At 41.2% G+C, this 24,323-nt stretch overlaps 1 protein-coding gene across 2 annotated transcripts in view; it reads left to right on the top strand.

Moving 5' to 3' along the window:
* usp4 (ubiquitin specific peptidase 4 (proto-oncogene)) overlaps nt 1-24,323 on the top strand; it is a 49,869-nt gene that overhangs the window by 19,444 nt on the left and 6,102 nt on the right. For both annotated transcript variants that reach the window (XM_020510383.2, XM_020510382.2), the window contains 6 exons: nt 184-384; nt 5,376-5,479; nt 10,210-10,461; nt 11,343-11,413; nt 19,390-19,505; nt 22,009-22,158. In XM_020510383.2, the coding sequence (XP_020365972.2) occupies nt 184-384; nt 5,376-5,479; nt 10,210-10,461; nt 11,343-11,413; nt 19,390-19,505; nt 22,009-22,158 (894 nt within the window). The remainder of the gene's footprint in view (nt 1-183; nt 385-5,375; nt 5,480-10,209; nt 10,462-11,342; nt 11,414-19,389; nt 19,506-22,008; nt 22,159-24,323) is intronic.

Raw genomic sequence — 24,323 nt, 5'->3', positions numbered from 1 at the left:
TCCTGATTTACAGCATCCGCAGTTCTTTTGGTTTTTATGTTGACATCCTGAGTTGGGGGAATTAGTCTTATCAGTCAATTCTACCACATAGTGATGTTCTGTAACTGTTGACACCTGTTTGGTTTTGATTTCTAGGTGAAGATTATTTTCTTGGAGCTGCTGAATATTCTTTGTATTTTACAGTTATGAGGTTCCAGGTGCGAGAGAGGAAGACTCTGAAAATTCAAAATGCATCAGCCTCCCAATTTATTTCCGTGAGAAAAGGATGCGATCCTCAAGTGCACCTGTTGGCACCATTCTCTTTGGTCAGCCTCTCTTGGTCTCTGTTCCCAGGGATAATGTTACAGTGGATAGCCTGTATGAACTAGTCCTTTCACGAATTTCGTAAGTTTACTAATATAATTTTATTGAATGAGAGAAATTGTCCAAGTGGCTTGCTTGTATCACTTTGCTTTTACACACTGACTTCAAATAGAAGTGCTGCAAAATTTGTGATTCTTGCATTAATCCCTCTTCCCAATTTCAGAAGTAACTGGTAGCCTTTCCGTTTAATTTCTGAGTCTAAGTTCCCAGATCACCTTTGTCCTGCACTGTCCTGTTTATGATGTTAAGCTGCGGTTCCAAATCCTTTACATGCTGTAAGTTGTCCATGCACTTGTGTTCAACTGCATAGTCACTCATTGATGAACATTTAATAGCCAACAACAGGAAACAAATTTTGTTAACAAAAAAATGTTCTGTTATGTGGAAAATGCTGTTTTGGTCTATCTATTTTGTGCTGTTACAATTTATTATTTGCTCGAGTCAACCCAGTGGAGTTGTATGTGGAGTGGATCAAGTCAAGGTGGCAAGTTTGTTTCTCTGAAATGAACCACTTAGTATTTCTAACATACAAATTTCTCAGTCATTTTTCTGAATTCACTTTCACGAATTGCTATGAACGTATGATCTCTGTGCTGAAGTTCCACTATTGTACTGTGACCAAATATCTGACTAAAATAAGGACCTGATTGGAGAGTATTGCCTCCGTATGCCTCAGTCATTTATTAAAGTCAGCATTGATGAATTCAGTGGCTGAAAACAAAGGTCATGTTTACATGTGCACTTGTCATACTTTCAAATTTGATATTTTTAATAAGAAAATTAAGATCTGATTAACATGGAGTTTTTAATTGCCCTCTCTTGTAGCTTGGGCATATCCTATTCTTCTGAAATTCAAGTAGACATTGGAAAATTTATATACTCATTCAACTTCCAAATCTTGTATGAAAATATACTCCATGGGGCTTGGGTACAGAGAGCTGATCAAATACTTCAAGAATCAAAATTATATACGCTATTGAGGACCACAGATATTCCTTTTGGAAAGCATCCTGGCCAGCTCTGAATAATGGAGAACTGAGTATACTTTGACTATTTCAAAAGAAAGAAATATGTGCGAATTAACAGGTCTAGAATTCACTGCAAGTGCAGTTAGTCACTTTGAGCTGCAGCCACTGATATGCAGGATTCCATAAGCTGCAATGACATGAATGATGAAATAGTCTGTTTCGTTACGTTAATGGTGATAGTCAGTATAATTTTAAAAATCTGTTCTGCTTCTATTTTGAGGTTTTTTATAATGATTTAAGCTGTTGAAGCAAGTAGACTGCATTGTGATTTAACATCTAGTCCAAAGAGTGGTACTTGCTATGCCTGAATCTTTAACTCACTGGGAAATGAAAATGTCTATCTCAGCCATAAATATATTCGATGATGAAGAATCCATAATTCTTTTGGATAGAAAATTTTAATTAATCTACGCAACCCTCTGAGTGACAGAATTTCCCTTTTACATTGGTCCTAAAACAATCGGCCCAAGATGTTTGAGAATTCAATGAGAATCCGCAGCCTAGGGAAAAGAGCCTTCACTATCCACCTGTAAAACGCATTCAGAGTCTTGCCTGTCTAGTTAGATCATCTCATTCTTCTAAATTCTGGAGATTATATGTACAGTTCACTTGGCTTCTCATCCTATGGGCCAATCTAAATTTTTGCTGTAGGGCTTCCAATGTAAGATATAAATAACCTGTTGTTCAGACATGAGGGATTTACAACCATTTAGTGGATTTCTCAGCAAAGTTCCTTCTATTTGCTTTGTCAATTCTAGTGAAACCTAGATTACAGGACAAGTAACCAGAAAGTGACTTTTGTACAATGACATCACGGTTTTGTTCTCCCAGATTTGGTGTCTGGAGAAAGCAATTTTGTTAAAACACTGGCTGGTTACGAGTTGGCAGAAAAGCTTCAGACCAATTAGATTGACCATCCTTTTGCTGTAGGGCTCACTTCAATAGCCTGGTGACAATGATACTTTGCTGCTAGCTGACTGCAATGATATACTGTAGCATGAGAGACTGAGTGCTCTCCTCTTTCCTAGTTGCTGTAGTGTAGCTATATAACTGTAAATTTCTCCTACAAGCTATTTTTAAAATTGCAAATTAATTGTGACACATTAAAAAGGAGGATTTTTCTTTGAGGAAAAGTCCATCCCCTACTTCATCTGTTGAAGAAAATACAGATGAGGATTATGTTAGCATTGAATTCCACAGGCACATGGTTTAGTGTACTAAATGTACTATAATGTACAAAGCCAGAGTAAGGCTGACAAACTGCTTTCTGGGTGTGAATGTCATTGAAACGTACAAGTTTCTGAAGGGACAAAAACAGAAGTTGCTGGAAAACTTAGCAGATCAGGCAGCATCTGTCAAGAGGAAATCAGAATTAATGTTTTGGGTCCAGTGACCCTTTCTCAGAACTGATGGTAGCTGGGAAAACATTGGTTTATATGCAGAAAGTAGGGAGGGGGGGGGGTAACGAATAAACAATAGGATAAAGAACAGAGCCCGAAGAGAGAGAAGTAGCAAAAACCAAGTTGCTGGAAAAGCTTAGCAGGTCTGGCAACATCTGTGGAGGAAAAAGAGAGTTAACGTTTTGGGTCCGGTGACCCTTCCTCAGGACTGAGAAGTAGCAGTTGGATAAAGAAAGATGTTGATAACGATCTGGCTAGGAGGGTGAATAGCTGTTAATGGGGACTGTTAGTGACTACAATAGGTAGTGTGTAATGGCAGACTATGTCATAAGGCCCACTGTGTGGAGTAGGAAGCTATGACATTGGAGAGTTTAGGCCCTAAAATTATTGAACTCAGTATTGAGTCTGGAGGGCTGCAGGGTCCCCGCGTGGAAAATGACGTGGTGTTCTTCCAGCTTGTGTTGAGCTGCGTTGGAACACTGCAGCAAGCCAGAGGCAGAGATGTTGGCCAGGGACCAGGGTGGAGTATTAAAGTGGCAGGCAACTGGAAGCTCAGGGTCTTTTTTGTGGGCAAAACTTAGATGTTCTGCGAAGTGGTCACCCAGTCCGTGCTTCATTTCCCCAGTGCAGAGGACACCACCTGGTGAGCAGTGAATGCAGTAGACTAGATACGGGGGCATGCAAGTGAAGTGTTGCTTCACCTGGAACTTAGGTTGGGCCCTTGGATACTGGGGAGGGAGGAGGTATATGGGCAGGTGTTGCACCTCTGCTGTTTGCAGGGGAAGGTGCCGTGGGGCTGTGGGGGTGTGTTGGACATGAAGAAAGAGTGGACTAGGGTGTCCCAGAGGGAACGGTCCCTGCAGAAAGCAGATATGGGAGAGGAGGGGAAAATGTGCCTGGCGGTGGTAAAATAGGACTGGAACAATGAATGTTCCATGTACCCTACAAAGAGACAGGCATAACTGGGGACCACTTGGGTTCCCATGGCCACACCTCTGATCTGAAGAAAATGGAAGCGTTAAAAGAAAAGTTGTTCAGGGTGAGGGCAAGCTCAGTCAAGTGGAAGAGGGTGTTGTTGGTGGGAATGGTTCAGATCTTTGGTCCAGGAAGAAGCGGAGAGCCCTAAGATCCTTCTGGTGGGGAATGGATGTGTAAAGGGATTACAAGTCCATGGTAAAGAGGAGGCAGCTGGAGCGTGCAAACTGGAAATTTTGAAACTGGTGTAAAGCATCAGAGGAATCACGGATGTATGTGGCAGGGATTGGACCGGGGAGAGAAGACTGAATCAAGGTAGGAAGAGATGAGTTCTGTGGGGCAGGAGCAGGCCAAAACAATGCCTGGATAGTCCTGTTTGTGGATTTTTGGAAAGCGTTAGAAGTGAGCTGTGCAGGGCTGGGGGCTATCAGCTTGGAGGCAGTGGTGGTGAGGGGAGCTTGCAAGATGAAGTGAGATCTGTTACCGTAGTTGATACAATGGCCTGATGTTTCATGGTGGGGTCATCTTCCAGGGGAAGATGGGAGGAGGTATCTGACAGCTGGCGCTCAGCCTCTGTAATGTAGAGGTCAGTACGCCAGACTACAACTGCACCACCCTTATCGATAGGCCTAATAACAAAGTCAGGGTTGGATCTAAGTGCAGTCAGTTCGGAGGGGGAGAGATTGGATTTGGAGGGGGATGGAAAGGCAGAGAAATTGAGGTGACCAGTGTCACATTGACAGTTCTCAATGAACAGATAGAGTGCAGGTAAAAGGCCAGTGGAAGGGCCCCATGTGGAGGGAGAGTGTTCAAGCTGGGCGAAGCACTCAGTGGGATGCGGAGAGGACTCTTGCCCAAAGAAATAAGCACAGAGGCGAAGATGGCAGAAGAAGAGTTTAACGTCATGTCATGCCAGAAATTCGTTACGGTGGGAACGCTGAGGCCTTTGCTGAGTTCAGAACATTCAGCATGTGTGTGTAAGTTTCTGATTGGGCTTGACAAGATGGATAGTGTTGGAGGGCAGTGGCCGGCAAAACTGGTCTGCGGACAGGTGGACAGTAATTGAGGACTGAGGTGAGAAATTTGTTCCCCCGAAGGGTTAGGCATCTTTAGAATTTTCTGCCACTCCAATACCAACTATACTTAAAGACTGAGATAGGTGAACAGATTTTTTAGTCTTGGGGAATCTGAATTTGTGCAGTGCGTGTCTCGCTGGAGTTGAGATTAATGTATCAAATTGTGAAGCTGGCTCAATGGGCTGTATGGTCTCCTATTTCTTGTGCTTTTGTGTTAAGCAGACCAAATTTAGGCTGGCTTCTAAATTTCATTAAATATGAATCATATATACAACCATGGCGCTGTAATTGAGCTCCAAATATGCAGTTAGTTCTAATTAACGCTACTAAAACTATATTTCTGCACGGGTGCGCCTTGCCTGTGATTTGTAGTAACATCAAGCTATTTTCAACATTAGCTTTTAATTTAAGTTTTTATTGGTATTAGTAACAATGCAGCTAATAACTTTAAATAGCATTCCAATTAAAATAATTACTATACTGTCAACCTGATGTGAATGGCCTAATAAAATTTTAATTCTGTTTTATTTCAGCCGTTACGTGAAAGTGTGTAAGGAAACATATGAAAGCTATAGCTCTGGAACTCGGAACATAGACAATGGCTTGTCCAGTGAGCCAAATGGTATTAATGATGAAGGTATGACTGTGCATTAACCTAGACAGCTCTTGTAATAAGAATGTATAATTTCAAAGTAAATGCAGCTGATTTATAACTTGCTGAGTGAGAACAGTGAAACTTGTCATATTAGATTAATGTCTTTTGTAATAATTGTACCTGTTGCTTTTGAATTGTCAGTCTATATTTTGAGAAATTTTACTTTTCAAATGATCGATAGCAGAGTTAAAAAAAGATGGTTTTAAGGACCAATTTAATTGTAAGTCCTCTTTCCAAAAAGATTATTGCAAAACCTTGTTTTGACTCGTGTAAGTCACTGCAAGTCACTGAGCAACCGCTATGTTTAGGAAATTATAGAACAAGATCAAAGTTATGGCATGGATTTAGGCAATTTAGGCTATTCAGGCTGTAATTTCATTGCTGTCTGTTTACAAAATAAATTTGCCTCATCCTAATGACCTGCCTTTTCCCTGCAGCCCTGCAGGTGTTTTCCATTCAGACCATTTTGAAGGCTATGATTGAATTTGAGTGCATTTCAGATCCTGACTGCATGCTGACTAGATTAGTTTATTCTTTTATCACCTTTTGGTTTTTATCAGTGCACCTTTAAATTGGTGACCTCTGCTTCTCAATCTTTCTGGAACAGTTTCTCCCAGTGTATTCTCCAGATGTGTCATGACTTTGAATACTTCTATTAAATATTCTCTCTATCTGCTCTAAGGAGAGCAGCCACAGCTTTGCTAATTTATCCATGTAACTCAAATCCCTCGTTCCATAAATCATTCTGGGTAATATTTTCTTCATCTGGTCTAAAATCTTCACAGCCTTCCTAGAGTATGGTGCCCAAACTACTGGTTTACAAAGCTTTACGATAATTTACTGAAAACAACAAATGCAGGATGTCACCACTGGGTCAGACAGCCTCCATGGAGAGAGAGCAAGCTAACATTTCAAGTCTTAACGGCTGTTCATCAGAGCTGAAGTGAGGTGTGGAGGGGTCAGCATTTATGCTACAGTTTTGGGCGGGGTGCGTGGGGTGGTGTGGGTGTGGGGTTAGTGGGTGTAGGGTGCTGGTGGAGAAAAGGTGTTGATCAGATTAAGTGATAAGAACATGAGAATGGCAGAACAATGGTGTGTCTCCTGCCAGCCTTGAAAGGACAGACAGTCCCCCTAGGATGTGGGGAGGGAAGAGAGGACATGATAACAGAATGTAACAAGCTAAAGGAAAGGGAAGAAATGAGAGTTTGTTCACAATTTGAAGATGTTGAACTCAATATTAAGTCCAAATGGTTGTAGAGTGCCTAGTCTGAAGACGATATGTTGATCTACCAGTTTGCTCTGATTCACTGGAACAGTGCAACTTGCTGAAGACGGGCCAGTGAGCATGCGAGCAGGACGCTCTATTGAAATGACCATCTCGCGAACATCAGTATCATGCTTTAGCACAGACCGGAGATGTTCTGGAAAGTTGTCACCTGGTCTGCGTTTGGTTTCCCCAATGTAGAGTAGGCCACATTGGGTGCAGCGAATGCAATACATAAGACTGGAGGAGGTGCAGGTGAAATGCTGCTTCACCTAGAAAGACTGTTTAGACCTTTGGATGGTGGGCAGGGTGGAGGTGAAGCGGCAATGTGTTGCACCTTCTTTGGTTATATGGGAAGGTGCTACGGGGTGAGGGCAGGTGTTGGTGGTTGTGGAATGGAGTGGAGTGTCCCGATCCCTGTGAAATGCAGATAGTAGGAGTGAGGGGAAAATGTGTTTGGTAGTGCCATTCTGCTGGAGTTGTCTGAAAGGGTGGAGAGTGATCCTTTGAATGTGGACGCTGATTGGATGAAAAGGGAGGACAAGGGGAACCCAATCACGCTGTCGTGAGTGATGGGAAGGGTGGAAGCACGTGTGGTAGTTTGGATACGATTGAAAGCCCTGTCAGCTACAGTGGGCCGAAAACCACGGCCATGGAAGAAGCAAGCCATGACAGCAGTGCTGTTTTGGAAGGTGGCATCACCTGAACAGATGCAAAGTAGGCGAATGAACTGGGAGAGTGGGATGGCATCCTTGCAGGATGTGGAGTGTGCCAAGCTGTAGTAAAGGTAGATGTGGGAGTCACTGGCTTTGTAGTAGATGGCAGTGGACAGTTTATTACCCAAAATGGAGACACAGAAGTCAAGGAAAGGAGGGGAAGTGTTGGAAATGGGCAATGTGAAAGGTAGAGGGCTGGAAATTGGAGGCAAAATGAATAAATTTCTCAAGATCTAGCAGGAGCATAAAAAGGCACCAAAACAGTCATCAGTGTACCAATTTTAAAAGAAAAAAATTGTTGGAGGGGGCCAGTGTAAGACTGGAACATGGATTGTTTCACATGCCCCATAAAGAGGCAGGCATCACTGGGACTCATGCGGGTGCCCATAGCCACTCCTTTGACTTGGCAGAAGTGAGATGAATTAAAGGAGAAATTGTTCAGTGAGAGGACAAGTTCAGCCAGGCAGAGGACAGTGGTGGTGGGTGGAGATTGTTCAGCCTCTGGTCAAGGAAGAACCTGGGAGCTCTCAGACTGTCCTGGTGGGGAATGGAGGTATAAAGGGTTTGGACATCCATGGTGAGCAGGTGGCATTTAGGGCCAGGGAATGGAAATTTTCAACATGGTGGAGGGCATCAGAGGAATTGCGTTGTAGGTGGGCAGCATTTGGACAAGTGGAGAGAGGATGGATTCAGGGTAGGAGGAAATGAGCTCAGTGGGGCAGGAACAGGCTTATACAATGGGCCTACCAGGACAGTGTGGTTTGTGGGTTTTGGGAAGGATGTAGAAGTGGGCTGTCCACGGCTGGGAGACTACCAGGTTGGAGGGAGTGGGGCGAAGATCTCCAGAGGTAATGAGGTCAGTTACAGTTCTGGTAATAATGGCTTGATGTTCGGATGTGGGGTCATGGTCTGGGGGTGGTAGGAAGAAGTGCCCGAGAGCTGGCATTGAGCCTCCACAAGATCAGTGTGCCAGACTACAACAACGGCGCCTTTGTCAGCTGGTGATAACAAAGTCAGGTTTGGACCGAAAAGAGCAAAGTGCAGCAACTTCAGAAGAGGACAGGTTACAATGGGAGAGAGTAGAGAAATTGACACTGCCGATGTCATGTCAGCAGTTTTCAGTGAAGCGATCAAGGGCAGGTAATAGGCCATGGGAAGGGGTACAAGTGGAAGGTGAATACTGGGGGCAGGTGAGGGGGCAGAATCCTGCCCATAATTTACTTGTTTTTGTATTCTTATCTGTAAAGCTCTGGATCTTGTATTCCTTGTTTACCACTTCCTCACATTGTCTTGCCACTTTGATTTGTGCAACTACAGTTCCAAGTCCCTTTGCCCCATAACCTTTTCAGATTGCATCTCATAATTATTCCTTTGAAAAGGTATTGCGTTATGCTTCTCTGCCTTGCATTTCAACTGTTCTCTTTATTCCTCCTCATAGATCAGTGATTTCAGATTTTGTCAGCTTCAAATATTGAAATTGCCTTACAACCACATCTGGTCATTAATGCAGAATAGTCCTGCTACCAACCTCTGTGGAACTTTGCTTGCATTCTTCTTGTCTGCAAAGCAACTATTTACTGCTACTGTTTCCTATTGTTTGACCAAGTTGTTGTTCATGCTGCTACTATTCCTTTTATTCTATTGGCTTTAACTTTGCTGCTTTATCATACACTTCTGAAAGTCTTTGCACTCTCCAATGGCCTAACTTCCTTCAACCTCCTTTTGTAACCTTATCCAAAAATCAAAATGAAGTTTATTAAATGTGATTTATGTTGTAACAAGTTTGTGTTAGCTGTCTCTAATTAATATACATTTTTCTAGTTGACCAAACTTTGTTTCTAAAAGCTTTCCCACCACAAAATCTAAACACACTCGTCTATATTGCATGGATTATTCTTGCATTCTTTTGAACAAGGTTGTTGTGTTTGCAATTATTTAGTCCTGTGGAACTGCTCCTGTATGTAAGGAAGGTTATGGTCAATGACTCCATGGGTTCCTGCTTTTGTCAATATCTTCAGGGCCATCTCATACGGTCCTGATGGCTAATCAACTTTACGTACAACCAGCCTTTCTCAGCCACCTCCTTAACAATTTTTAATGCAGCTATCATCTTAACAAGCTTGTCTGTCACTGACTTTTGGCACCTTATTGATAAAGGCTGATGCAACATATTTGATTAGTACCTCAATCATGCCTGTGACATACATAATTCCCTTTTGATCTCTAACATGCTTTTTTTCTCTGTTAGTAGCTTCTTACTATTTATGTCTGTAGAAGACTGTTGAATTCCCTTCCATATTTTCTGCGTATATCTTCATACTTGTCACTTTTATTACTTTTTTTTCACTTCTGCTCTGAACTTTTCTGTATTAAACATGCTTCTCACTTTCAATCTGAGAACTGTCATGTGCACCTTTTCTTTTTCATCTTGCTCTCCATCTCTTCCTTCCTTCAGCCCCAAAGCTCTGGCTTTATTTTGATCTATCTTTCCCTCTTGCGGGAATGTACCTCCATTGTATTTAAACCACCTCCTTTTTAAAGACGGTTCCATGACAATTTTGCCTTCCCATTAGATTAAAAGCTAACACTTCTCTTGAATAAACATATATGTTTGCAAGAGTTTTATAGAAACTTGAGGACAGGGGTTTTTAGGCAATGCAGTAATGAAACTTCAAATTAGCAACTTAATTTTGAGGGTTGGTTTCTTTTGATTTATGTCTTGCATTATTTAGGTGAGGAGGAGATGGATCTTCAAACTGTAGTTGGAGATAATGAAGAAAATAGTTCTGAATCTGAAAACGGCCAGTCTGATGGCTCTGCAGCTGATGACAATGATAAGATGGAAAATGGGCCCACCAAACGCACCACCAAAGCAAATAAACAGAAGTGTACAAAGAAGCTATTCAGTTTCAGCATGGTGAATGCCTATGGCACCTCGGATTTCAGCTCCGTTGCAGAAGATGGGACATTTCTCAAATTAAACTGTAAGTTATAAAGTTTAAGATGATGCTGAACTCCTTTTGTTCTGTGGACGCCATATTGAGTTTGTCTGAACTTTTTTTTTCTTTTCACTGAATATACACAATTGCACTTGAACTTCCCATACCCAATGTGCACCCAACTCAAACTCCAGTGCCTCCTTCAGGGTATTATGCCATGTAGGCAGTTTACTGAAAGGCTTTTTATGTTTTGTTTCATCAAGGAACTTTTGAAAATCCAAACAAATTAATATATGATGCATAGATTATTAAACAATCAAATTATCACCTTAAAAAAATCCACTAGATTTTTACTGAACAATCTGTTCTGTACAATATCTTATCACTGCAATTGTTTAATTTTTAAAAATGGAGTTGCACTATGAAACTTGGTTGCTAAGATTATCTAATGTCACATATCCTTGATAAAACGAAAATTGTTACATTGTACAATTATCAATTTAGTACATTATAAAGCATCCTATTTTATCGTCTCCACTCTGGTATTTTCAAGAAGAAAGTCATGGATGTAAAGTTAGCTAACAAGTTTGAGATTGTAAAGCTTACAAGCATGCGCAACTTTCTCATAGTTCAGTTTGGTATACTTAAAATAAATTGTCAGATTTTGTAGGATCATCTTTCTTGTTTTATAAATCTAAGGCTCACTTTACCTACATGTGATTATATTAAAATTTAGTGTCTAAGTTTCTCATTTAAAAACTGCAGTGTTGATTGCAATCTGCCACTCATTTGGTGGATATAGATCATTAATATGATGCCTGTGACATTTTTAGATGTGACCACAAGCATTCGGCTTGACACTTGAATTTGTTTTACTGATTTTTCTCTTCATGTGACTCAAGTGAAAATATTTTGCTCTTCTCTAGCACATTCCACAATTGCTATAGACTGGGATCCTGAAATCAAAATGATGTACTATGATGATCAAGAAGCTGAGGTAGGTGGATTTTCTTTGGACCTTTTTTTCGCCACCATTACAGCATTTTTTTTTAATATTGCTTGCTATAAGGAAATGAGGTAAATGAGAAAACAACATGGGGGCTACAACTCTGGAGATACAGTGAATGTTAGTCTTTTTAACTAAAAATTTAGAAGAGCAGAGAAAATGAACAAAGCTGTACTTTCAGTTAGGAATTGAGTGTAAGGGCATAGTGATCAAATTAGATAGCGCTGTAACACACTTCCAAGTGAATTATCAACATATATTAGTTAGCTCAGCATGAGCATTGCTTCTCCCCCATTTTAGTTACAAACATAGCATAGATTTGAGTCTCCAGTGTCTGCAGTTCCTACTATCTCTGATTCAATTTTAACCCCACTGCGAAGCCTCTTCTAAGGATGCCTAGCCTAAAGAAGTTACCCTCCTCCCTCCGGACAAACCTCAAGGGATCTCTCTCCCACTGCAACTCTCTCGTATCCGCCTCCCACTCTCTCCCTATTTATTTCAGAACCCCCTTCCCCTCCCCCTTTTCTGATGAAGGGTCTAGGCCCGAAACGTCAGCCTCTCTGCTCCTATGATGCTGCTTGGCCTGCTGTGTTCATCCAGCCCTGCACCTTGTTGTCATAGATTTGAGTGTTCAGGTGTTTAGATATAGAATTTTGTATTACTTGAAGTTTTAAATTTAAATCATTTCTTGAACAACAGTGATTCAATTGAACAGCATCAGTGAACATCTGTACTTAAGACCTTTATTATGCAGGCCAAGCGGTTCACTTTAAAGCAATCTAATATTTTCAGGTATGGGAATGTAGAACAGACTCATTGGATAAAATTGAACAATTATTTCAATTGTGTTACAGTAAAATATTAAGCCAAGCCACCAATGATCAGAGCAAAATTAACCAATGAAGTGGAGCCTGTAGTCACATGAAGGCCATGGAATTAATGGTATTTGTATTTGAAAAAGAGCTCAGACTCACATGCAGGTGCACAGCATGGAAACGGGTCCTTTGGTCCAACTCGTCCATGCCACTCAGATATCTGAAATTAATCCGGCCCCATTTGCCAGCATTTGGCCCATATCCCTCCAAACCCTTCCTATTCATGTACCCATCCAGCTGCCTCTTTAAATGTTGCAATTGTACCAGCCTGTACCACTTCCTCTGGCAGCTCATTCCATACACGCACCAACCCCTGCGTGAAAAAGTTGCCCCTCAGGCCCTTTTTAAATCTTTCCCCTCTCACCTTAAACCTATAGTTTTGGACTCCCTACCCTGGGGAATAGACTTTTAAGTATTCACCTTATACGTGCCCCTCATGATTTTATAAACCTCTATAAGGTCATCCCTCCACCTCTGAAACTCTGGGGAAAATAGTCCCAGCCTATTCAACTGTCCTTGCAGCTCAAACCCTCCAAGCCTGGCAACATCTTTGTCAATCTTTTCTGAACTCTTCTTCAATAACTTGCTGTCACAATCTGCTGATGTTATCCTAATCCACTGTAAACGCACTGAATTGTTTGTTTGAGAATATGAATTAGCAACATCGTGAAAGTGTATGAACCAAATATGTAGTCCATCTTTTGGACAGTTATCCAACAGCCAATAAGATTTTTCAGTTCCGAAGGAAGATCCAGTGAACTTTAAAGCATCAAAGGTATTTCTGATATTTTGTAGGCTTGAGTGCAAAATATTTATTGATCAGTAAGGGAAATCAATTTTTCTTCTCTCTTAACTCTTGCAACCAACCGAACTGTACAGATTATAAACCAGTGGGAGAAGAAGTTCTGTTAGCAGAGACCTGGCTGAAGAACACAAAGAATTAACAGAATTAATAATAAATGCAGTCACCTCCGAAGAGAAAAGGAAGAGTTCTTCTTACTCATCAAAAAGCATTATGCAGTTTGTGAATTACAGCAGTTTTTCTCCCCCTCTGCACTTCGTCAATCTTCCATATTTGTTTGCCCCTATCTTGTGTAGTCCATCAATTGCAAATGTATTCAAGCTACCACACAGCATAAAAAATTATAACTCCAGCATCTTGAGCGGTGCAAACAGCCAAACAGTTGCCATGCAAATATGAATCAATAACATTGGAGGGGAGGAAGGGAAAGGAAAGAGAATGCACAGCATGTGTATTTGAGCAACTCACCTTCAGAAATAGTACACCTTAACAGTAACACAATGAAATAACACAAACCTTTGCACACATGTACCTTTACAAGTGGTTCCATCTCTTGTGAAAGATAAAAGCATAAATGGTAACATTTTTTATTAATATCAAGCCAATAACTAAGATTAGCTTCAAACAAGCTCTGAACTTGTGGCCTCCTCTACATTGGTGAGACCAAACAGAGGCTCAGATACCGCTTTGTATAGTACCTGCACTCTGTTCGCGACAAATGACAACCCCCTCCGGTTGCAAAACATTTCAACTCCCCCTCCCACTCCCTGGGCGACATGTCCATCCTGGGCCGCCTCCAGTGTCACAATGACCCCACCCGGAAACTGGAGGAGCAGCACCTCATATTCCGCCTTGGGAGCCTACACCACCACCCACCCCGGCCCCATCCCATGACCAACCCTCCCTCTCATCCCCACCTCCTTGACCTGACACAACCTGTCCATCTTCTCTCCCACCTATCCACCCCTCCCACCTCACTGACCAATCCCCACCACTGCCTACCTGCACTCACCTGTCACCATCCCACCTACCTTCCCCAACCCCACCCCTCTTCTCTCTTAATTTCTGAGCTCCTGTCCCCATCCTCCATTTCTGAAGAAGGGTCCCGACCCAAAACGTCAACTTTCCTACTTCTCTAATGCTGCCTGGCCTGTTGTATTCCTCCAGCTCCACACTGTTATCTCTGAACTAAAATAATTTATTCAAACACTTTCCAGTCACCAAAAACCAAGGAAGACATCAAAGCACTTAAAGACTGATGTTGAGAAGCATCACAGGGTTCATTGACAAATTATGAAGAAAGGTTTGAGAAACCTGGGTTTCTCTTCTTGAAGGAGAAAGATGTACCCGAGTTATGATTTTGTAGGAGCATAGAATATAACCAAAGGAATGTGAAAAGCAAATTTCAAATTTAAATTTAAATTATGAATGGGGCAAAAGGGGACAATGGTTCAGACTAGTAAATTGTAAGTTTAGCATTGATATCAAGAAGGTCTTCATAAAGAATAATCAACATTTAGTATTGAGTTCCAAAGTGGGCCATCGAGCTAATAACTTTGAAATCATTTTTTAAAAAACATAGATGGGAGAATGAATGGATGAACTTTTGTTTTCTATTCATTTGTGGAATGTGGGTGTTGCTGGCTGGCCAGCAGTCTTTGATCCCTAGTTGCTCTTGAGAAGGTGGTGGTGAGCTGCCTTCTTGAACCGCTGCAGTTACCTGATGTGAGTTGACCCACAATGCTATTAGGGAGGGAATTCCAGGATTTTGATCCAATGACAGTGAAGGAACGGCAATATATTTCCAAGTCAGGATACTGAGTGGCTTGGAGGGGAACTTGAAGGTGGTGGTGTTTCCATATATCTGCTGTTGGGGAATTGGAAGGTGCTGTCTGAGGATCTTTGATTTTCTGCAGTGCACCTTGTAGATAGTACACACTGTTGCTACTGAACATCGGTGGTGGAAGGAGTGGATGCTTGTGGATGTAGTGCCAATCAAGCGGGCTGCTTTGTCCTGGATGGTGTCAAACTTCTTGAGTGTTGTTGGGGCTGCACTTATCCAGGCAAGTGGGGAGTATTCCACCGCACTCCTGACTTGTGCCTTGTAGATGGTGGACAGGCTTTGAGGAGTCAGGAGGTGAAGTACTCCCTGCAGTATTCCTAGCTTCTGAACTGCTCTTGTAGCCACTGTTTATGTGGTGAGTCCATTTGAGTTTCTGGTCAATGATAACCCCCTGGATGTTGATAGTGGAGGATTCAGTGATGGTAAGACCATTGAATGTCCAAGGAACGGTGGTTAAATTGTCTCTTATTGATGATGGTCACTGCCTGGCATTTGTGAGGCATGAATGTCACTTGTCAGCCCAAGCCTGGATATTGTCCATATTTTGTTGCATTTGAACATGGACTGCTTCAGTATCTGAGGAGTCGTCAATGCTGCTGAACATTGTGCAATCATCAGCCACCATCCCCACTTCTCACCTTATGGTGGAGGGAAGGTCGTTGATGAAGCAGCTGAAGATGGTTGGGCCGAGGACACTATCCTGAGGAACTCCTGCAGAGATGTCCTGTAGCTAAGATGATTGACATCTGACAACCACGACTGCCTTCCTATGTGTCAGGTATGACACCAACTACTGGAGAGTTTGCCCCCTGATACCCATTGATTCCAGTTTTGCTAGGGCTCCTTGATGCCACACTTGGTCAAATGCAGTCTTGATGTCAAGGGCTATCACTCTCACCTGACCTCTAGAATTCAGCTCTTTTGTCCATGTTTGAACCAAGACTGTAACGTGGTCAGGAGCTGAGTGGCCCTGGCGGAACCCAAACTAAGCACTACTGAGCAGGTGCTGCTTGATAGCACTGTTGATGATGCCTTCCATCACTTTACTGACGATCAAGAGTAGACTGATGCGGTGGTAATTGGTTGGGTTGGATTTGCCCGTTTTTGTGTGTAGGACATACTTTGCCAATTTTCCACATTGTCTGGAAGATACCAGTGTTGTAACGACTGGAAAGGCTTGGCATCGGGGAGCGGCAAGTTCTGGAGCACAAATCTTCAGTACTATTGCTGGAATGTTGTCAGTAGCCTTTGCAATATGCAGTGCTTCCATCTGTTTCTTGATATCATGTTGAGTGAATCAAATTGGCTAGAGACTGGTATCTGTAATGCTGGGGACCACTGGAGGAGGCTGAGATAGACCATCCACTCGGCACTTCTGGCTGAAGTTTGCTGCGAATGCTTCAGCCTTATCTTTTGCACTGATGTGCTGGGCTCTTCCATCATTGAGGATTGGGAATATTTGTGGAGTCTCTTCCCTCCACTGAGTTGTTTAATTTTCCACCACCATTCATGACAGGATGTGGTAGGACTGCAGAGCTTAGATCTAATCCGTTGGTTGTGGGATTGCTTAGCTGTGTCTGTCACTTGCTGCTTACGCTGTTTGGCATGCAAGTGGTCCTGTTTGGTTACTTCACCAGGTTGTCACCTTGTCTTCAGGTATGCCTGGTGCTGGCATGCCCTCTTGCACTCTCCATTGAACCGGCGTTGATCCTCTGGCTTGATGGTAATGGTTGAGTGGGGGGTATGCCACCCCATGAGTTACAGATTGTGCAGGAGTACAATTCTGCTACCGTTGGCCTACGGTGCCTCATGGATACCCAGTCTTGAGTTGCTAGATCTGTGCAAAATCTGCCCTATTTAAAATGGTGATAGTACCACACAACACGATGAAAATTATTCACAGTGTGAAGGCGGGACTGTGCGATGGTCACTCTCACCAATACTGTCATGCAGCTGCAACTGGCAGATTAGTAAGGATGAGGTCAAGGACACTTTTCCTTCTTTTTGGTTCCCTCACCACCTGCCGCAGACCCAGTCTAGCAGCTGTGTCCTTTAGGACCCAACCAGCTCGATCTGTAGTGTTGCTGCCAAGCCACTCATGGTGGACATTGAAATCTCCCATGCAGAGTACATTTTGTGCCCTTACCATCCTCGGTGCTTCCTCAAAGTGTTGCTCAACATGAAGTACTGATTCATCAGCTGAGGGAGGACGGTATATGGTAATCACCAAGAACACCATGCCCATGTTTAACCTGAAGCCATGAGACTTCATGGGGTCTGGAGTCAATGTTGAGCACTCCCAGAGCAACTCCCTCCTGAATGTATACCACTGTGCCGCCCAACTCTACTGGGTCCATCCTGCCGGTGGAGCAGAACATATCCAGGGGTGTTGATGGTGGTGTCTGAGACATTGTCTGTCTGTAAGGTATGATTCTGTGAGTAAGACTATGTCAGGCTGTTGCTTGGCACTAGTCCCCAGATGTTAAGTGAGGAGGACTTTGCAGGGTCAAGAGGGCTGTTTCTGCCGTTGTATTTTCCGGTGCCTAGGTTGATGCCAGGTGATTTCATCCGTTTTCGTTTCTTTTAAGACTTTGTAGCAATTAGTACGACCAAATGGCATGCTAGGCCATTTCAGAGGGCAGTTAAGAGTCAACCACATTGAGGTGAGCCAAACGAGCTCTTTCACCCCTAATCTGTAACATTGTATTAACTCAATTGTTTTTGATTTGTGGGAACTGAATATTAATAACTGTTGGCCATCATATGCTTTAACTGTAGAATAGCTGAATATTTTGCAATTTTCATATCATATTATGAACTTACTACCTATGCAAACTTTTGCTGCATTGAGTTCTCGAATTATTTTCTATAGTCTGATTTTATGTTACAAAATTATGTAACAAATACAGCGTTACAGGGATTGGGTAGAGGGGTGAGTCTGGGTGGGACACTGGAGGGTTGGTGTGGACTTGATGGACTGAATGGCCTGCTTCCACACTGTAGGGATTCTATGATTTTATAAATTTTTCCACTTTTACAGATTTTTATAGGGAGGAAAGCTTTGTTTTTTTTAATTTTGTAATCAACCTGTCCAATGATGCTATCTCTCACTTCCTGGAGTAGGTGGGATTTGAACTAGGGCCATATGGTCCAGAGGTAGGGGCATTACCACAGTAGTACATGAAGGTTTTTGGCAGTCTGGAGTTGTATGTGTCTCAGCTTTCATCGATTGGCTACTCAAAAAAAAAAAAAAGGTTTTTTTGATAATCTTTCTATTCCTGTTGCTGTTGAACAGAAGCGTTTGGTCCCTGTACTACTAGGATCTTGAAGTGACAATTTGCAGGTAATCTAAAATAAAATGGGAGGGTTATACATACATACACAGAAATAAATATGATTAGCAACCACATCCAGTGATACATTTTGAGTTGTGAAATATTCCTCAGTGTTGTCAGAATTTAAAGTTGTGAAAAATACTGGCAAACATTTTATACAAGACATTTCATGCCCAAAGTGTATGATACGCATTGACTGGTGAAGTGCAGACACCGGCAAGTGTGGTCACTAATGTATGCATAACACATTCTGTTTTGAAGTCTTGGACCACTTAATCATATTCTGAATTCCTAAAGTGTAATCAAAAGCTGAGATTTATCATTCATGTCTCCTGAACATTTTGGCTATTGGCTATTTTGTCCGCTCTCTAAAATAGTCAACATTTGCAGTGACTTTTGAGCAGCCTCAGCCTTTCCTCATAGCTTTTAATTTTGAGATTTTCTAATCAAACCTTTCAGATGTTATTGCACACCTCTGAAGCCGGTGAGATTTGAACCTGGGCCTCCTAGTCCATAGCTGAGGATGCTACCATTGTACCACAAGGGCCCTCCTGGCTTTCAGTATTGAAAAAAATAGTCCCTTAATGAAGGTCAGGCTCCTCTTAAGATAATTACTGGTTGAATTACTCCTGCCTGCTTACAAGTCCCCCCCTGTGCCAAGTTGTTGACATTATCAGGTTGCAATCTGCAGCATTAGTTGAAATGATTTGCTGAGAGATCTAGGTGGGGAAATTTCAAAATAAGTGGAACTAAATAACATTTGGCAAAATTTTAGTGATGTTATCAAAGAGGTTAGATGGTTGTTAATTCAAATTTTGCTTTCATAATTTAATATGCTGATCTAGGTTCTTTCAGATATTGTCTATCCGCCAAGGAAATAAATTTTAAATCAAAACAATTTTTCTTTTTAACCCATTTTTCTAATTAATCTGTTCAGATATTATTACATACCTCTGGAGCAGGTGGGACTTGAACTGGGCCTCTTGGTTCAGGGGTAGGCAAACTACCACTGTGCCACAAGAGGGCCCCTTGGAACAATTTATGAAAGAGAGCATAACTAGAAAATGCATTGTGAAATGAGAATAATTTGCCACCTTTTGTCATTTTTACAGGCATATGAAAAGCATGAATCTATGTCACAACCTCAAAAGAAAAGAAGCTCAGTTGCGTTGAGAGAATGTATAGATTTGTTTACAACAATGGAGACCTTGGGAGAGCATGATCTTTGGTTAGTACACAGTGCATCTGATTTGTCCCTCTCTTTTTTTAAAAGAAATCTACCACCAACTCTCTTTAGTCTTGCCCAGTGTTTTTGTGTTTTGAGTACTGTGACCTTTCCACTATCAGAAAGGAGTGATTCAAATCTGAGTTCAAATGCAACTTTGTAATCTGAAAAGGGGGCAATATTTTGTAGCTTGGCAAAAAGGCAAACTTAAATAATTGCAGTAAAGTAACTACAACTAATCAACCAAGTGATGGTCTACAAGGTTGTCATAAGTAGTTAAAAGTTTTACATTATGTTTTGTTTTGCATGCTTACAATGGACTTATGCATCTTAATGTTACTGTTTTTCTTGCAAAAATTTAACTAAATTATGTAACTTAAGAACATTTGATAATTGTATTAGCCACCTTATGTCTTTTTCTGTTTATAAAAGCAAGTGATATTGGTGCAAGGGAATGGTATTGTTCCCATTTTTACCACTTAATATCCCATATCAGCTATAGCAAATTGCTTATGAAAATGCAAAAACAGAACTGAGGAAGGGTCACCAGATCCAAAACGTTAACTCTGATTTTTCTTCACACGTGCTGCCTGACCTGCTCTTTTTGTTCCTGATTTACAGCATCCGCAGTTCTTTCAGAACATAGAACAGTACAGCACAGTGCAGGCCCTTCGCCCCATGATGTGCTGACCTATTATCCTAGTCTAAGATCAAACTACCCTACGTTTTATTATCATCCATCAGTTTTTATTTTGCTTATGAAAATATCCTGTTCTAAACTGATCCACCAAGCCTTACTCTCTGAAGAGCACCCTTTCCCACAGCAGTGTGCCTTTCTTTCTTTTGTTTAATTTTCCATATTCACTAGCAAGCTAGTATTCCTCCACCACTCCCCCCACCCCCAAATAAAATTGCCAATTTGGAACTTGAAAACTACTGAAATTCTGTTCCTGCAATAAGGACCTTTTTGCTACCAATAAACAAAAAAATCTTTTATCCCAATCTTCTGGGATAAATTCAACTCATTGACCCAGAAAGGAAAATCCAGTGCATCAATTAATTTTCTTGTGGCTAACTTTAAAAGTCTGTTTTATTCCAACTTTTAAAATGTTTTTCGGTTAAAGCAACAGAAATAATCTTTGTAAATAATAGGAATAGAGGCTTTCAAAAGCAGCACAGCTATGTTAGAAATAATGAGAGCATGTTGTAAAGTCAAAGCTTTATTCAAAAATGCTTTCATAAAAGTGTTATATTAAAATGAAAGATGTGAAGTGTCTTCTGAATCGAGATGTTGAAAGTTTAAAACATAATTTCAGTTGGAATTTAATCTGTTTATTTCTTTGGTTTTCATGCAAAAGAGTTTAAAAACTAAAATTTAATAGCAGTTAGTTCTAGTGTTTATTGTAAGCAGGCATTGATGGCAACTTGTTGTGAAGTCTTTGTCAGAACAATTATTTTATCAATTTAATCAATGAAATCTGTTGTGGAAACACGAATATACAATTAAGGATATGAGATCTATGATATTTTGGACCTAACCAAATCAAATAATTGAAGTTTTGATGGATTTGTTGCAAACATAAGTCAGTCATTTAGGACATTATTAAACATCATTATGCAAGGTGATTCTCTTCATCTACCGATGTGCGAGTTTGTACTGTTCCCTGGAGATAATTACTTAATACTCGCAGCATTTGTCATTTTCTCAGTTGTTTAATGGTGGAATTATGGAAAGCTGACCTGTGTCTGTTGAGTTTCATTAATTATCATCCAAGTTATTGAATTTTTTTTGGGAGGAATTGTTTTGTTCTCCAAAGGATAGGAGTTGTGCAATGTCCAACTTTTCATGCTGGAGATGACTTCAGAAACCGTCAAAAATCACACCATGCTACTCTCTTGACTGGAATATTTGACATCAGTTTATAGCTGTATATTCCCATGTAGAAAATTCCTAATCCATTACATGAAAATAGATCGTACTCCCAAGACGAAATCCAAGTACAGAATTTTAGTGCTGCAATCATTGCACTGCAAGCAAGCTCTCACAATGAATTGACTTGTCCAAACACCAGACATTGAGTTTGTTGGTTCATGATTATCCTGTAGGCTCTGAGTTAACTTGTTCCAGTCAGGACTGTAATGAGAAGGGAATAATTGTCAATTCCCTAGGTAAGCGAGGGAAATATTGATCTACAGTGACATTTTCAATCACTGCCCGCAATCCTTGATAGGCATTTGAGGATTTTGGGCAAGTACAGGCTTGGAATTAGCAGTACTTCCAAGGATCAGAAGTACCAGTTACGTAGACAGCCAACTGTACACAAGCATCAGTACCTTGTAACAATGCCTTCAGCAGGGAGTACTAAAGGAAAAATAAAATGGGGTTAAGGGAAGTAAAGATTGAACATTAAACGTGAAAGTTACTAAAAGTTTAACAATCCATTTCTAATTAAATGCATTTTTGGGAAATGATATGTTAGTATTTTACTGCTATTTGTCTCCGCAGGTACTGCCCCACTTGTAAAAAGCACCAGCAGGCCACTAAAAAGTTTGATTTGTGGTCACTACCAAAGATTCTCGTCGTACATCTGAAGCGTTTCTCATATAATAGGTATTGGAGAGATAAACTTGACACTCTAGTAGAGTTTCCTATAAGGTGAGAGATTAACTAATTTTAGTGTATGGAGCATTTTATTTAACCAGTACAATAATTTAATTTGCTGCTCTGAAAATGTGGTCCACGCCAAAGAGTGATGCATAGGAGTGCCAGGTTGTGGGTCACACTTATAATCCTTAACAGCAACTTGTCTGCCTCCCATCTGTTAATACAAAATGATATTGAACTAAAAATGGGCACAGAGGTTACTAACATTGCCAGACCTTCTGTTTAATGGTATAGCCTCTATGGTGTATATCCCTACCTCTTTAGAGCTGCTGCATCCAGAAGATACAAAATTTATCTGAGTTCTGTAGCAAAATGTTTTTATGGCCACCATTTTGGCCTGTTGTGCAGATCACAAATGGTGTTTCCTATTTTCTGGTATGTGCATTCGTCCATTGAGCATTTTAAAAAAGTTTTTTAAAGTGCTGGAGAAAGTCAACGGGTCTATGTGGAGACAGAAGCACAATTAATGTTCTGAGTCCGGTATGACTCGGAAGATGTTGCCAGACTTGAGTTTTTCCAGCATGTTTTTGTTTCAGATTTTCAACATTTGCAGTATTTTACTTTATTTCTGAAATAGCTTTTAAAAATAATGAGAAGATACCATTGTACTTACAATTTCTCAGTGCAGTTTTGCAACAGAAATGGAACATAAAACTTGAACAAGTTGAAAGAACAGATGATCCTACTTAATCCAGATCAATATTTTACAATAGACTGTGTTACTATCAAATTTGACTGGAAGGGAAAACCCCTTTCCCTCACCAACCCAGGCTTCATCAATGACCTTCCTTCTATTATAAGATCAGAAGCTGGTTTGTCCTAGATGGTGGGAAGCTTCTTGAGTGTTGTTGGAGCTGCACTCATTCAGGCAAGTGGGGAGTATTTCATCACATTCCTGACTTGTGCCTTGTAGATGATAGACAGGCTTTGGAGAGTCAGGTGGTGAGTTACTCGCTGCAGTATTCCTGATTGCACAACGTTCAGCACCGTTTGTGACTTCTCGGATACTGAAGCAGTCCATGTTCAAATGCAACAAGATCTGGACAATATTCAAGTTTGGGCTGACAAGGGACAATAACATTGGTGCCACACAAATGCCAGTCTATGACCATCACCAATAAGAGACAATCTAACCATGCCCCTTGATATTCAGTGGTGTTATCATTGAATTCCCCCACTATCAACATCCTGGATGTTATCACTGACCAGAAACTCAACTGGACTCATCACATAAACACAGTGGCTACAGGAGCAGGTTAGAGGCTAGGAATACTGCAGCGAGTAACTCACCACCTGACTCTCCAAAGCCTGTCTATCATCTACAAGGCACAAGTCAGGAATGTGATGAAATACTCCTCACTTGCCTGAATGAGTGCAGCTCCAACAACACTCAAGAAGCTTCCCACCATCTAGGACAAACCAGCATGCTTAATGAGCAGCAGTGTGTACTATCTACAAGATGCACTGCAGAAATTCACCAATGATCCTCAGACAGCACAACCACAAAACCACAAACCACTTCCATCTAGAAGGACAAAGGGTAGCAGATACATGGGAACACCAACACCACCACCTGGAAAATTCCCTCCACGCCACTCACTGTCCTGACTTGGAAATGTATCGCTGTTCTTTCACTGTCACTGGGTCAAAATCTTGGAGGTCCCTCCCTAATGGCATCATGGGTCAACCCACATCACATGGACTGCAGCGGTTCAAGAAGGCAGCTCACCACCACTTTCTCAAGGGCAACTAGGGTCAGGCAATAGATGTTGGCCAGTCAACAATGCCCACACATCACGAATGAATAAAATAAAAATTCTTCCGCCTCTGTTTCTATATCCCCAATTCCTTTCGTTTCACAGTTGGCACCTGTGCCTTCAGCCATCTAAGGGAAGGATCTGGAAATCTTTCACTCAGCTTCTCCACCTCTTCTTTTTTTAAGGTTATCTGCAAAATCCATTTTGTCTGTTTTTTGACAACACTGTCTAATATCACCTTGAGCTTAATATTCATTTTTGTCCGATTTGCTCTGTAACATTATGTTAAAGGTGCTATCTAAATAGAGACTGTTATTCAAACTATTATTCTTAAATAGTTGATTTTGACAAACTCAAAGTCTAAAATTAGGATCTTTGTATTCTGTTAATGCTTATACC

The sequence above is a fragment of the Rhincodon typus genome, chromosome 16, assembly GCF_021869965.1.
Source record: "Rhincodon typus isolate 14 chromosome 16, sRhiTyp1.1, whole genome shotgun sequence".
NCBI classification, from domain to species: Eukaryota; Metazoa; Chordata; class Chondrichthyes; order Orectolobiformes; family Rhincodontidae; genus Rhincodon; species Rhincodon typus.
Note: the sequence above shows the minus strand (reverse complement) of the source record. Positions and strands in the feature narration are given on the sequence as shown.